At 41.9% G+C, this 12292-nt stretch overlaps 1 protein-coding gene across 1 annotated transcript in view; it reads left to right on the plus strand.

Moving 5' to 3' along the window:
• The first annotated feature begins 5554 nt into the window (after nucleotides 1-5554).
• sema3fb (sema domain, immunoglobulin domain (Ig), short basic domain, secreted, (semaphorin) 3Fb) overlaps nucleotides 5555-12292 on the plus strand; it is a 65613-nt gene continuing 58875 nt past the window's right edge. Inside the window, exon 1 of the mRNA XM_070902672.1 lies at nucleotides 5555-5651. Coding sequence (XP_070758773.1) covers nucleotides 5575-5651 — 77 coding nt within the window. The 5' untranslated portion in view covers nucleotides 5555-5574. The remainder of the gene's footprint in view (nucleotides 5652-12292) is intronic.

The following is a 12292-nucleotide window of genomic DNA, read 5'->3' on the forward strand; positions in this document are numbered from 1 at the left end:
AACTGGTGTTTGAAAGGCACAGTGTTGTCAAATTCTTAATGCAATTGTCAATGCTGGGAACACAGCAGATAAAATTCTGTTCAACTCCATTGTGTTGAAGTGGCAGCAGACATCTCAAATCTCTCATTTCTCCTGTAAACACACAGATTCCTGGTAGATGTAAGGAATACGATTCCTGCAAAAATAAAACCTGCAATCCAATCTGGAAACAAGTTGTGAACACAACACTGACATATATCCTTTAAAGCTGATACTACAAACTTATTAGCAAACCTATTAGTTACTTGTTTACACATACAGCAATGGAGTAACATTATCATTAATTTTATAGTTGTGTCTCTGTCTAACTGGCGAATGTAAGTCCAATAATCTGTCTTTCTCTAACTCTGTTTTTAGTCTCCACCAACTCATGAGGGAAATGTCTGGCTCTTTAAATACTCCACTATGTTCACCAGCTAGTCGCTAACTGTGTCAGCTGTTTAGTGCTGAGCAGGTAGTGTGCAGTGGACTTTCAGAGCTTTTTCGTTGAAAACAGCCGCCTGCTGCGGTTGAAATTGACACTATGAGAACGGTGAACCAAAACAGTAAAGTTGTGAAAGCTTAACAATGAGCTAAAATTCACCATGAAGCTCCGTAAAACCGAGTGGAGCTTCAGATTCAGGTGATAATTCTCTGTAGGTTCATCACTGTCATAGACCCCTTTCACATTGTCATTTGATACATTATTATTATAAGAATATCAAGTATAACCACTTGAAGGAATGATCATTTATTTGATTTTTTTTATTTGAATTTATATTGACTGGATGAAAGTTAAAAAGAATCTTTCTCAGATTTAAAGTTTGAAAAGTGTTTTTTATATAGTATTCAAAATACTGAGCATTTGGTGACTTCACTGATGTACAGTAGCATTGTAAATTTGTATCATGGAAGTGTGGTGGCATGGAAATTTGGTCACTGCCAAGATGGTACAGCACCATGGTATTACTATGGAATTGTACCATCGTGGCAGTGACCAAATTACCATGACATTTTTTTTATGGTATTACCATAATATTTAAGTCATCAAACGCTGCTACCTGAAGCAACATAGCCACACCAACACAGCCCCTTTTGGTCTGAACTCTTGATAATTCCTTGGCACTTGTCACATCACTTGTGTGTTTTTAGAAAAGCGAGGAAGTATTTATTGAAGACGTCCAGGGGCATACAATGTTCAGCCCAGCAGCCACTCCCATGACATCATTCATTCCCAGTGGGGATCAGTTCACACCCAAACACAATTAAGGATTAATGTATCAAAAAGGATTGATCATGTTTGTGTAAAGTCCGCAAATGTCTATTGCAGCGATTAAGGATAAATCCAAACGCGAAACTGCTAAATTATGTGTATCGTTTAGTGATGTTGACAGTGTTAGTAAGTTCCCAAAGAAATTAATTCGATCCAGGCTTTGGCCTTTAGAGCTGCTGGCGCTGCGTAGTCTACAAACTGAGAAGCAGAGCGGCCCAGACATGCAGGGCCCACAGCCCCTCCAGCACTATGGCAGAAAACACCTCACCTCAGTGCCTCACATAGAGACCAGGAGTTTTCACAGTACTTAAAACGCAATGTTACTAAGTCTCCTGTCACCCTCAGAACTCCCATGCAGACATGTATCTATGCTGTCCTATACACTTTAGGCAATGTGGAGTAGGTTATTGCACGAAAGCTGAAGGACATCCAAATGTACATACACCATGCAAACGATACAGCTGGAGATGGTTTTAAAATCTTTTTGAGGATGACTGTGCAAATCCTTCCTGCTGCCAGTCTTTATTGGAAGCTTGCTGAGAGATGTATGGGTGATGCTGATGTGCCAGTAAGTGTGTTTTTGTTATTTCCTCAGGCTCACCCCTACTGTATCTCACAGTAGCACAGCAACAGAGAGATAACATGAGTCAGCGCACGTGGATTTGGCACAGAAGAGAACATTTGGTTTCAGGATGCCATGTTGTAACAGCTGATCCCCTTTGTAAGAAGAAGTGAGTTTCCACCATTATTGGGTGGTGTACATGCAAGCCACCGACTAATGTGTGTAAGGCACACCCTTGAATGCTGGAACTGTAACCATGGCACTGGTAACCTATGAGCTGGTACAGAGGAAAGAGGCCAACGTCAGCAGGGGAGGGGAAACAAGGAGGGTACTTCAGCATCCTTCCTTTATAGTTTCACTAAGTGATATGATGAAAGGTCCTCAGCAATTCTCCTTAATAGGACACCTTTCTGCATCTGTCTGGAAGAGTAAACGCCATTGTGCCATAGGTGAAATATTCTGTCTCCAAGCAGATGTAGCCCAGCCGCAATATGTGTCCTGACCAAAAGTACTGTAGCGTGACATGGACAATGTACTACATGGTAAAGTTGAACTGGGTTATATACAGTATATATATATTTGTTTGTTTTAAGTTGAATTTACGTTAGTTGGACTGCTCCTACTGGGCTCAAATCCAGTTAATTTAATTAGGCTGAGATTCTGGGGGTGTTTGTGACTTCATGGTGGGATGGGTGAGGGTGTGGGAGAGGAAGGGAGTATCCTGTCCTTGCAGAAACAATAGTTGCACAGGCCAGTATTGAGAGTTTGCAGGATGAGTTCCCAGAGAGAGTTTAAGATAACCTTTCAGCTCTGGCAGTGGGCAACTCCCAACATCTCAACCAGGCAGGTTTACATGGTTGGCATGGAAATAGAGACACAGAAACAAAAGTGGCACCACATTTATTGTGGTTTTGCTGGCTGTGTTCATTCCACTGATGGTTTATGCATTGAGTATCTACAAGGATCTCACTGTTTTACCTTTGCTTTACTCCCTTTAGGAGGTTATCAATGGACATATAGATAAACTATAGCACATAAACTTAGCTGATGCTATTATTTTTCAATGTTATGCTCTCTTTTAAAACTTTAAAAAAGTATCACAGCTCAGTCAGATTAGTAGAACCTGAATAAAGGTTTGATTTTAGGGGTCATGACCTCAGTTTCCTATTGAAAGCCAGGAAGTGAATGAGAGCCTAGAGGAAGTATTGCACTCTTACCCACTATGAGTACCATGAGTACCATGACATCCTCAGGAAGCATCCATGGAGCAGAGCAGTGCCAAGTCAACAGCACAATAGATAACAAACCAGTGGGAGAGAGAGCAGATTGTCCTTCATATCAATGGTCTCCACCTCTGTGAGGGAGCATTCACACTCCACTTTTTTTTTTTCAAACTCACTGGAAAACCACTGCACTTGTCAACTTTTAGGGAGAGCACAGAAAAGTTTCACTTTGTAGAGGGTAGAGGAGAGTTTATGACATGGACTCGCTGCTTTTCTACCCGAAGAGGACAGACATAGGCTGCTGACAGAGGCAGAAAGACTGGCAGTAGTTATTAGTGTGGTGGTTGTGTAATGGGTTTTTGGTAAGTGTTTGAGTTGTAGTAGCTTCTACTGCAGCTGTGGGAGCGAAGTGGGTATCATGTGGCCAGGCTTTTTAATATGATCAGCACAAGATGAGGGAGCACTTCATCGATGGAATAAACTGACCATGACCAGAGCCTGGCAACGAAACAGCCTAAACTAGAAAATTAAAGATTAAAAGGTGCAAATACAATATATAAACAATACAAAACTATTTATTTCGATATTGCAATTTCATAAAGCATAAAGACTGGAAACTCAAATCAAACAACAAAATCAGCCTAGCAGCGCCTTTAAAGCTGTTTAATCTGTAAAAAAGTGTAAAAATGACGGAGCGTTATGTACGGGACTATTTCTAGGCAGAGACTCCAGGAAATCCAAGAAATAGTCCGGCACTTAAAACAGAAAATGGATGTTTTTACACCTTGCTTCTTGTAAGGATTAATCAAACAAGACAGAACTAGACTAGAATTGTTAATCAGTGAGCTTTAGAGGTGCTGGTCGGGGGATTTTGCTACCTTTGGACAGAGCCATGCTAGCTGTTCCCCCTGTTTCCAGTCTTTATGCTATGCTAAGCTAAGCTAAGCTAACTGGGTGCTGGCTCCCGCTGCATATTATCGTACAGACATGAGAGTGGTATTGATCTTCTCATGTAACTCTCAGCATGAAAGTGAATAAATGTATTTCTCCAAAGTGTCAAACTATTCCTTTGAACAAATATAGATTTAGTAATTTATTCGCTGAATCACCGATTTATTGACAGATTACATAAATAATCAGTTGAACGACTTGATCTCGGGCCACATTCTGGACATAAGACTTTCATGTAAACAATTGAGAAACTCAGTGGGCAGAAATACTCCTGTCGGTGGTGAAATACTCCAGCCGTGGTCAGAGCCCTTCCCATTTTTCAGTGAATTTTATGGTTATATTGTCCTGGGATGGTAGCAGGACCTCCCAGATAACTAGTTTCACAGATTTTGATACATAATCATTCTACGTGTGAAAATAGTTCCTGCTACATGTGTATCTAAACACTTCAGTGGTTCAGTGATGTAATCCAGCTTTTACCTCTCCTAAGGGTCCCAGCAGCACAACATAAACTCTGTCCTAGTTCAGTACCTCCCAGAAAGTTGGTGTGTAGAGGAAGTATGACGCATACTAAGTATGAATCATATATGACCCACCTAGAGGACTTTTTCATAATCAGACCCAGTCCTCTGCTGAATGAAATCACCATTCAAACTTGGGTGGATGGATTATTTGTTCAAATTTTGCCACTCAACTTTACAGTGACAGCCAAAAAAAAAAAAAAAAAAAGACCCCAGACGGCACAGCCTCGGAGAACAGAGGTGTATTGAGAATCTCAAAGTGGGCTGGCTATTCCTCCCCGGGGCTGATGTCTCGGTTTGTGATTTTATTCAATTACAGAGTGTTTACCTTTCACATAATGTCAACACTGATGTAGAGCAGCGGCGAGGAGAAATTAACTCACCTGTTCCTCAACACACTCATTATAATGCGTCCATCACACACACACAATATAAACGCCAGAAAAACACACATGCACGCGCACACACTGTGGCACAGGTTTGTTTATCCAGCTCGGTCAAGACCAGCGGGCGGCCCTCGCTGCCTCCCCCATTTGATGTGTGAAAAGTGGAAGGAAATCAAAGCCATTTCCTTCATTCTGGACGCTGTGGGTTCTGGTTCCCTGGGGCAGGCGGGGCGAGACTGGCAGTAAAGTATCGTCGAGCCTGCAGAGTCGGGGAAGTGTATGGAGCACCACATGTTGCCAAAAACAACAGAGGAAACTGTTGCTCAAAGGCACCAACCACAGGTAGGGGAAAAGGAAGGTGGTCCAAGTGCTGCATTGTAATCTGCGCTTTGTGGAGTTGCATGCTTCCATTCAGTGTGACCAGAGAGCCTGAAATCCCCTTCTTCCCTCCTCTTCGGCATAGTTTGTTCATTTGCTTGTTTAACTGAGTCACTCACTCACTCACTCACATTCAGTCACCCACCTCAGGAGATGAGAAAAAGTTTTGTTTTTTTCCTAAACACTTGAATTGTCGAACAAGTTTTGTGCCATTAAGAATTTCCCTGTGATCTAGATATGATGTTTTTCCTTTCTCATTTAAATGCTAATAACTTTGAGGACATCATCCACAGAGAGTGCTGGGAGCAAAGCTTTTCTCCTATCTGGTGGCAGCACAAGGTGAGCACCTGCCTGCTGAAATATCACTAAGTCTTGTTGTTGGCGCAACAAGGCACTTTTAGCTTTGTTTGACTGCTTTTGCACATGCATACCTGCACACAAATATGTGGGTGTGTTTGTGCGAGGGAGAGTGTGTGTTAGCTGCAGACATAATGCTTTCCGGAATCGGCATTATGTTCAGATGCCTGGCAATGAGGAAATCGTGGCCAATGTGAAACAAAGAGCATATTGTGACTTAAATTCACTTTTTTTCAGAGAGGGCCAGGCCCTGGGTCTGACCTGGAAACAGCACCTCAGGTTGTGATCAGAGAAGCATTGCTCGGTACCTGTACTTTATTTCCATTTTATGCTACTTTATATTTCTTCACTACGTTTCAGATCGAAATCTTGTACTTTTTGCTCTGCTACATTTATCTGACAGCTGTAGTAGTTACTAGTTACTTTGCTGATCCAGATTTTACTTCCAACATATATAATGAGTTTATGAAATATGATGCATTGTTACAGATTCAGAAACTACCCAAAAGTATAGAAATAATTAAAAATTAGCTTCACTTTGACCAACTACAACATTAAAATGAGAGAGGTGAGTTCTTGCAGGAAGAAACATGGTTTCTGAAACAAAAAAGGTCTATCTCTGTGGGGATTGTGTAATTTCCATTGCAGCCATTGCATTTGCGGCTGCCGGTTAAGGTGATCTTCGGGACCAATTCCAAAACTTTTGATAACTATTACTCATTTAGACACCAACATTTGTGAAAATACAGCCCAGATTTAAAAAATACCAGAATTTCCATTTAATGCATCAGTGATAATTATCAAAAGATATAAACACACACTTTTACTCGTAATGAGGAGTATTTGTACATTTTTATGTAAGTAAAGGACCTGCATACCTCTTGCACCACTGTTTTTCTATTGGTTGTGATGCATATATCGGTGCCAAACAGGGATGATCAGAAAGTTGTGAAATAGATAACATAGACATCACAGCGACAGAAAAATCTTGTCACCACATTTTCACCTCACCAGCCCAAGATGGAGGCTGAGACTTAACATGGTTCAACACAATACAAAAACACAAAGCAGCATCTATAGTGTCACATCTCTCCACACACATTGAAAGTGGGATTGTGTTACAGATGATCCCTTGAACTGTGTAAGAATCACAAATGCTGATGTAACACCTGGCGTCTGTTCATGCCCCGCAGGCAGAGCCCAACAGAAAGCACCGTTCACACATCGGCTGGAATGCAGGTTCTTTTGCAGAACATTAAAACAACTTCATACACCACTTAGATAGATGTCAACAGCAGCTTGGAATCATGCGCTGGCAAGATTTCTATCACAAATATTACGGTTCAGGCCCACTTAGGAGCAAGACGTCCTTCTGGGTAATGTACACAGCTCACCTTGGATTCCCATCAAGCAGAAAAGATCCACTACAGGCAATCAGGGCTGACGGATGATTTCTTTTGTTTCTTTCAGAGAACTGGACCGGGTGAGGAATGTGTGTAGTGTAGTGATGTGGTTTTTGAGAAGCTGAAGGCCTTGCTTCTCACAAAATCTGCCGTGTCCTTACTGAATAGATAACTTGTCCTGAAGAGGAAGAAGTCTACTTGGACTCATCAAACCGGCCCTTTTTCTATTTGACCTCTGCCAAGTCACTTTTAAAAAGAACCTTTATGTCGGGTCGGACTGCAGAAGTGTAGGCTACAGAGCCAACGTCATGGCTTCATATGGAAGAAAAGTTGAGTGGGACAGCTTCTTTTGACCCCATTGAGCCAACACCTGAAAACCTGACAAACTGTCTCTCCAACTTAATGGAGAAACGAGTGCACGCAATTTAAAGCTCCAGGCTGAATGAGGGGCAGATAATGCAGGTGTGAAAGGACACTGAATGGAATATGATTAAAAATGGGAAAATGTTTAATTTTCTCAATGAGCTTTAGAAATTCTTCACAGGCGGTAACTCAGTGACTTTGAAGCGTCCAATCAGTGTTTGAATAGAGGAGCAAATTAAGCATTTTAATCGACATTTTCCGTGTGCCATCAAATGAATTGCGTGTCTCACAGGTTTTTTTTTTTTTCAAATCAATGGGTACATAACCAAGATAAGACTTTTAATTTCTGATAACTTGGACCCAACAATCATTACATTGTCTGTGCTCTGAGTCACCAAAATTGACTTGGCAGGTCAAATATTCAATGGAGTAAAGTCAATGTAACGCTGTAATAAACTTGTATAATGAAACTTTTACCCAGTGAATAGTAAAGTTAATAGAAATTATTTTATCTTTATAATACACACCTTTAAAAGTATAACTCAGGTAGGTAAAAGTGAACTTGTGAGCATGTAAAAGGGCTCACTTGTTGATTGAGAGAAAAAGAAACACATGTAGGCACCATTTAAGCCAAATCCTGTTGAACATTTTCCCTCCACACCTCATGTGTGGGTGGCAGATGGTAGCTCGCTGGTTGTCACAGCGATAGAAGATGGAAATACAAGCAACTGATTCAAAGCAAGCATACACCTCCTTCACGAAAGACACTCTGCCATAGCAGCTGTAGAAGGGAGAGGAGACTTGAACTGGACACCCATACATTCACACAGGAACAGATTTTCAGTTTGCATCAAAGCACACATTGTTACTGTTCTGATACATGTATATATTATATATATACATGTATCAGGACATGATTATATATACATTAATAACAACAACAGCGGCATAAAAACTACGTTACTTCATGCTGCTTCTAATAGCCTATGTGGACTGTTTTCCTGGCAACTGCTGGTGATAGTGTCAGTGTTCATTGTTTCTGCTTGTGACACTATTCAGCCATTAAAACTGTTATAATCTTATAATATTTTTAGATCACAATTGATCAAACCACAATGTGTAATGTGAAAGGCGTCGCTTATTGTGACAATCATCTGCAGTTCCCCTCAGGTCCTCAACGTGTTTCAGTATCTTTCAGCTCATTGTATTGATTTTCTGGCCCACAACCAGTCAGTGTTGCCAGATTTGACGAACACCAAGTAGCCCAATTAGTGCCTGAAACCCAGCCAATCATCATAAAAGTAGCAGTTATTCCCATTGAGTAAAGGGATTATGGCCCTAAAGTGCACCTCCAATTTTCTGTTTTATTAGTATAAATACCCTAACGGCTGTTGCAATAATGAAAAATTATTTTGAAGTGTTTTGGATAACATCAGATAACATTATGTCCAGAAATACGACCACAAATGAATGCTAATGTTGCTCCATAGCTTGTGTTTGCTAACATGGTCTTGTATCAACTCAGACGGTGATAGACGGCACGTCAGTGTTGTGTTTGCAGCTTGTTTCCGTTTCCCAAAAATTCAGGTAATGCAGGTTTAAATGCAACAACTGCATCAGCTCAGTAAACCCCATCTGCACCTCCATCAGATCATTTTGTTTAAGTTTGACACAAATTACATTTTTAATTACCACTCTAACAATGGTTACTGAATCATCTACTAATGCTTTATAGATGAGTTATAAGCTATTAATAAGAGCAACGTTTGGGCTGCCAGGTTGTGAAACCTCCCTGTGATTGGTTGAACCATTTGAGCACTTAATTCAAGAAAATGGCTGCAGACAATCTGGACCAATGTCCTACAACTGCAGACCAGACTTGATTAAAATCCTTCATTGACAAATTAGTTTTACTTTGTAACTGCAGTGGCCTATTGTGAGAAGCCCATGAGCATTTTTGATGACAAACGTATATACTACCTATATATTACCAATTAGAGAGGATAAACCCCAACCAATGGGTTTTTTTTTTTCACAACCTGGCAACCAAAAATGTGCTCCTATTGATTTCTTACAACTGATATATAAAGTGAGTGAATTCTTAGTTACCTTAAGTTACCCCTTGCGAACCTACAGCAGACAGGTTTATGAGAACGTGGTACCGACGTTTTGCCACTTTTCGCACATAAGTGTGATAATGAAGATAATAAGATAAGAAATAAAACTTCAGTATTGAACCAGGAGCGTCCACTCCGTCTCACTCCGACAGCACGCAGTGTTTAACACGGCAGTGCATCTCGTCTCCCCCCGGGCCGGCTGGCTGATGGGCGGCTCGGCTCCGCGCTGCCCGCCTTGTGGGTGTGTTTTAGGCAAATGGGCCTCTGCATCCACCTGCTAGCGCCCTGCCTCCCTACAGTCAGGAGCGCCCAACTTTCCTGAGGAGCACACGCTGCGCGCCTGGACCCCCCCCGCGCCACAGGGACCTTGTTTCCAACTGCTTTTCGTCGCTTCTTCCCACGAGATGTTGATTGTGGTCGCGCGACGGCCATACCTCCTCGCCTCGCGGTCTCGCGCCAGCCTGAACTAGAGAAACATTTCTCTCTCTTTCTCTTTTTCTCTTTTTAACTGGCATTGTCCTCCACTGCCCGCTGACAGCTCCGGGGCCAACACACGGCGCAGCGTGCACAGGTAGACGCCGTCCTCCTGAACGGGGAACCGGCCAGAGGCTGCACCGGGATTTTCTGTTGTTGGTGTTGATCTCAACTTGGGGACGAAAGTGAGCGATCTGTTGGAATTGGTTTGTTCAATGACTTGCGAGGTTGGATCTGAAGTTATATTCGGAAAGCTGTAACCATAAGGTAAGCCCTGTAGCTTATTATTACTGTTTAACCTGCTTAATTATTAATAGTTAAAATACATTAAAAAAGGTTACCTGTCTGCTGCTGCGCGCTTTTTTATTTCTTATTTTATTATTTTCAGCATGCCCCAATGACTGTTTTATTTTCTCTTACAAACATATTACAGCTACTCATCAATTGAATCCCCGATAGATCTCAACTTTAATTCTTCTGAATCATTATTACTATTTATTTAATCCTTCACTTCACCGTGCCGCGCTCTGTACACAGCAGACTGTTTACAGTGCTGTCGTCCATGTGTAGCCAAGCCTGCCAGTCTGCTACACACAGATTTCAGTCTATATCACGTTTCAGCAACACTGACACTTTCTTCTTCTTTTTTTTTTGCATACATTTTGTATTCTTCATTGCCAATTTATATGAACAAAGTTTTCTATATTGTTCTCGTTGTCATATGGTCAGCGTTCATAGGGGGGGGGAGGAGGCCTTTTATTTGTCTCAGTTGTCAAATCATCAGTGTTTCTGTAATGTTTGGGATGGCCACCAAGTGGATCCTTTATTGTCCACTGAATAAACCAGCAGAATTCAGGAGGAGGGTTATGTTGCAACTTTACTCTCTGATCCCGGACCAAGTCGTGGTTAATGACCATATGTATAAGTTTTAATGGTTGTATTACATTTGTCCAACATGTGGCAGTTCATAACTGGCAGACCCAAACAATGAAGAAGCTGAGAGCATCAGTGGATGTGAGGCGATGTTTGGACTAGTGTGATGGATTTCAGTGGTTAAATGGTTTCCATGAACGGCCCATAAAACAATTAAACTTGAACTCGTGTATTTGTTTTACAACACAAAATTGCTCGAGGAGGGTAGAGACACATTTATCTTTGCAGTGTAATGAGAGTGGTCTCTCTGTGTCCTTCTGTCTCCTCACTGTCATTTGTGAGCAGTGCCTTTGTTTGATTTCATCTGCTTGTGTGAAGGACTTGGCCTCTGTCTCAGAATAAACAGCTGGATGGTTAGCAAATTGTCGGTAAATAGCCGAGGTTTAAACAGCTGGTTTATGCTCATAAATCCACTTCAGCCAACCGGCCGGAGGACTCTTAGGCTCTGCTGACGTCTCCCTAAAGGTGCGCTTTGAGATGGAGAACCTGGTCCAAATGTCCTCAAGTGTTTGTGGTAGAAACATGGGGAGAAGAGCTCTGTAGACAGAGTGTCCAACCGGTGAGGTCAGGATGAGTGTGGTGAAAAAAAGTTTCATCCATGTGAATTGTGGAAGTGGCAACATGGTAGAGATGCCTAAATGGACCAAGAGTCCATTTGATGGAGAATGGGAAAGGGCAAGAGGTGGCCTGTTAGACAAGTCTTTCTCATGATCCATGTCGTATGTGTGGATCATTGTGGTCGCTCCCATGTGTCTATCATTCATTAACTCCGGACTTAATTGATGATCACCACTGCATTGTTTGGAGGACTCGTTAAACTGTTAGCGTATGAGCCCGTCATCATTTGTAACCCCTTTAGCAAAGCCTTTTAGCAAGAAGTTAATCTTTTATTTTAGATTGCACCGTAAGTGTGAGGACGTGGTCTATGCCGGTGTGAGGTGGCCCGGCCCTCTAATTACAGAGCAGCACACCAGCAAACACACACGTATGGTGTCATGAAGTAGGAATGTGTTTTGGGTGCGTGGAGAGGAGCAGCAAGGAAAGCTTCTCTCGCTAGAGCCAGCGTGATCTTTCCATCAGTTTGTCACACAGAAAAGCAAACATAATTTCTACCAAATGGAAGTGTGCACACATCTCTAAAAGCCTGGGCTCCTCTCCATCAGGACTCGTCAGATTTGTGAAGCTCATCCACAGATCGGGGTGAGATCCCCACACCTCGGCGCTGCATCGCCAAAACACGCAGGGATGGGGCCCTTGGGAGCCGTTTATTTGACATGTCACATAAATGATTAACTGAAAACAGACTTGTTGTGGCTGATGTTTTTCTTTTTTC

This window comes from Enoplosus armatus, chromosome 3 (genome assembly GCF_043641665.1).
Source record: "Enoplosus armatus isolate fEnoArm2 chromosome 3, fEnoArm2.hap1, whole genome shotgun sequence".
In the NCBI taxonomy this organism is placed as follows: Eukaryota; Metazoa; Chordata; class Actinopteri; order Centrarchiformes; family Enoplosidae; genus Enoplosus; species Enoplosus armatus.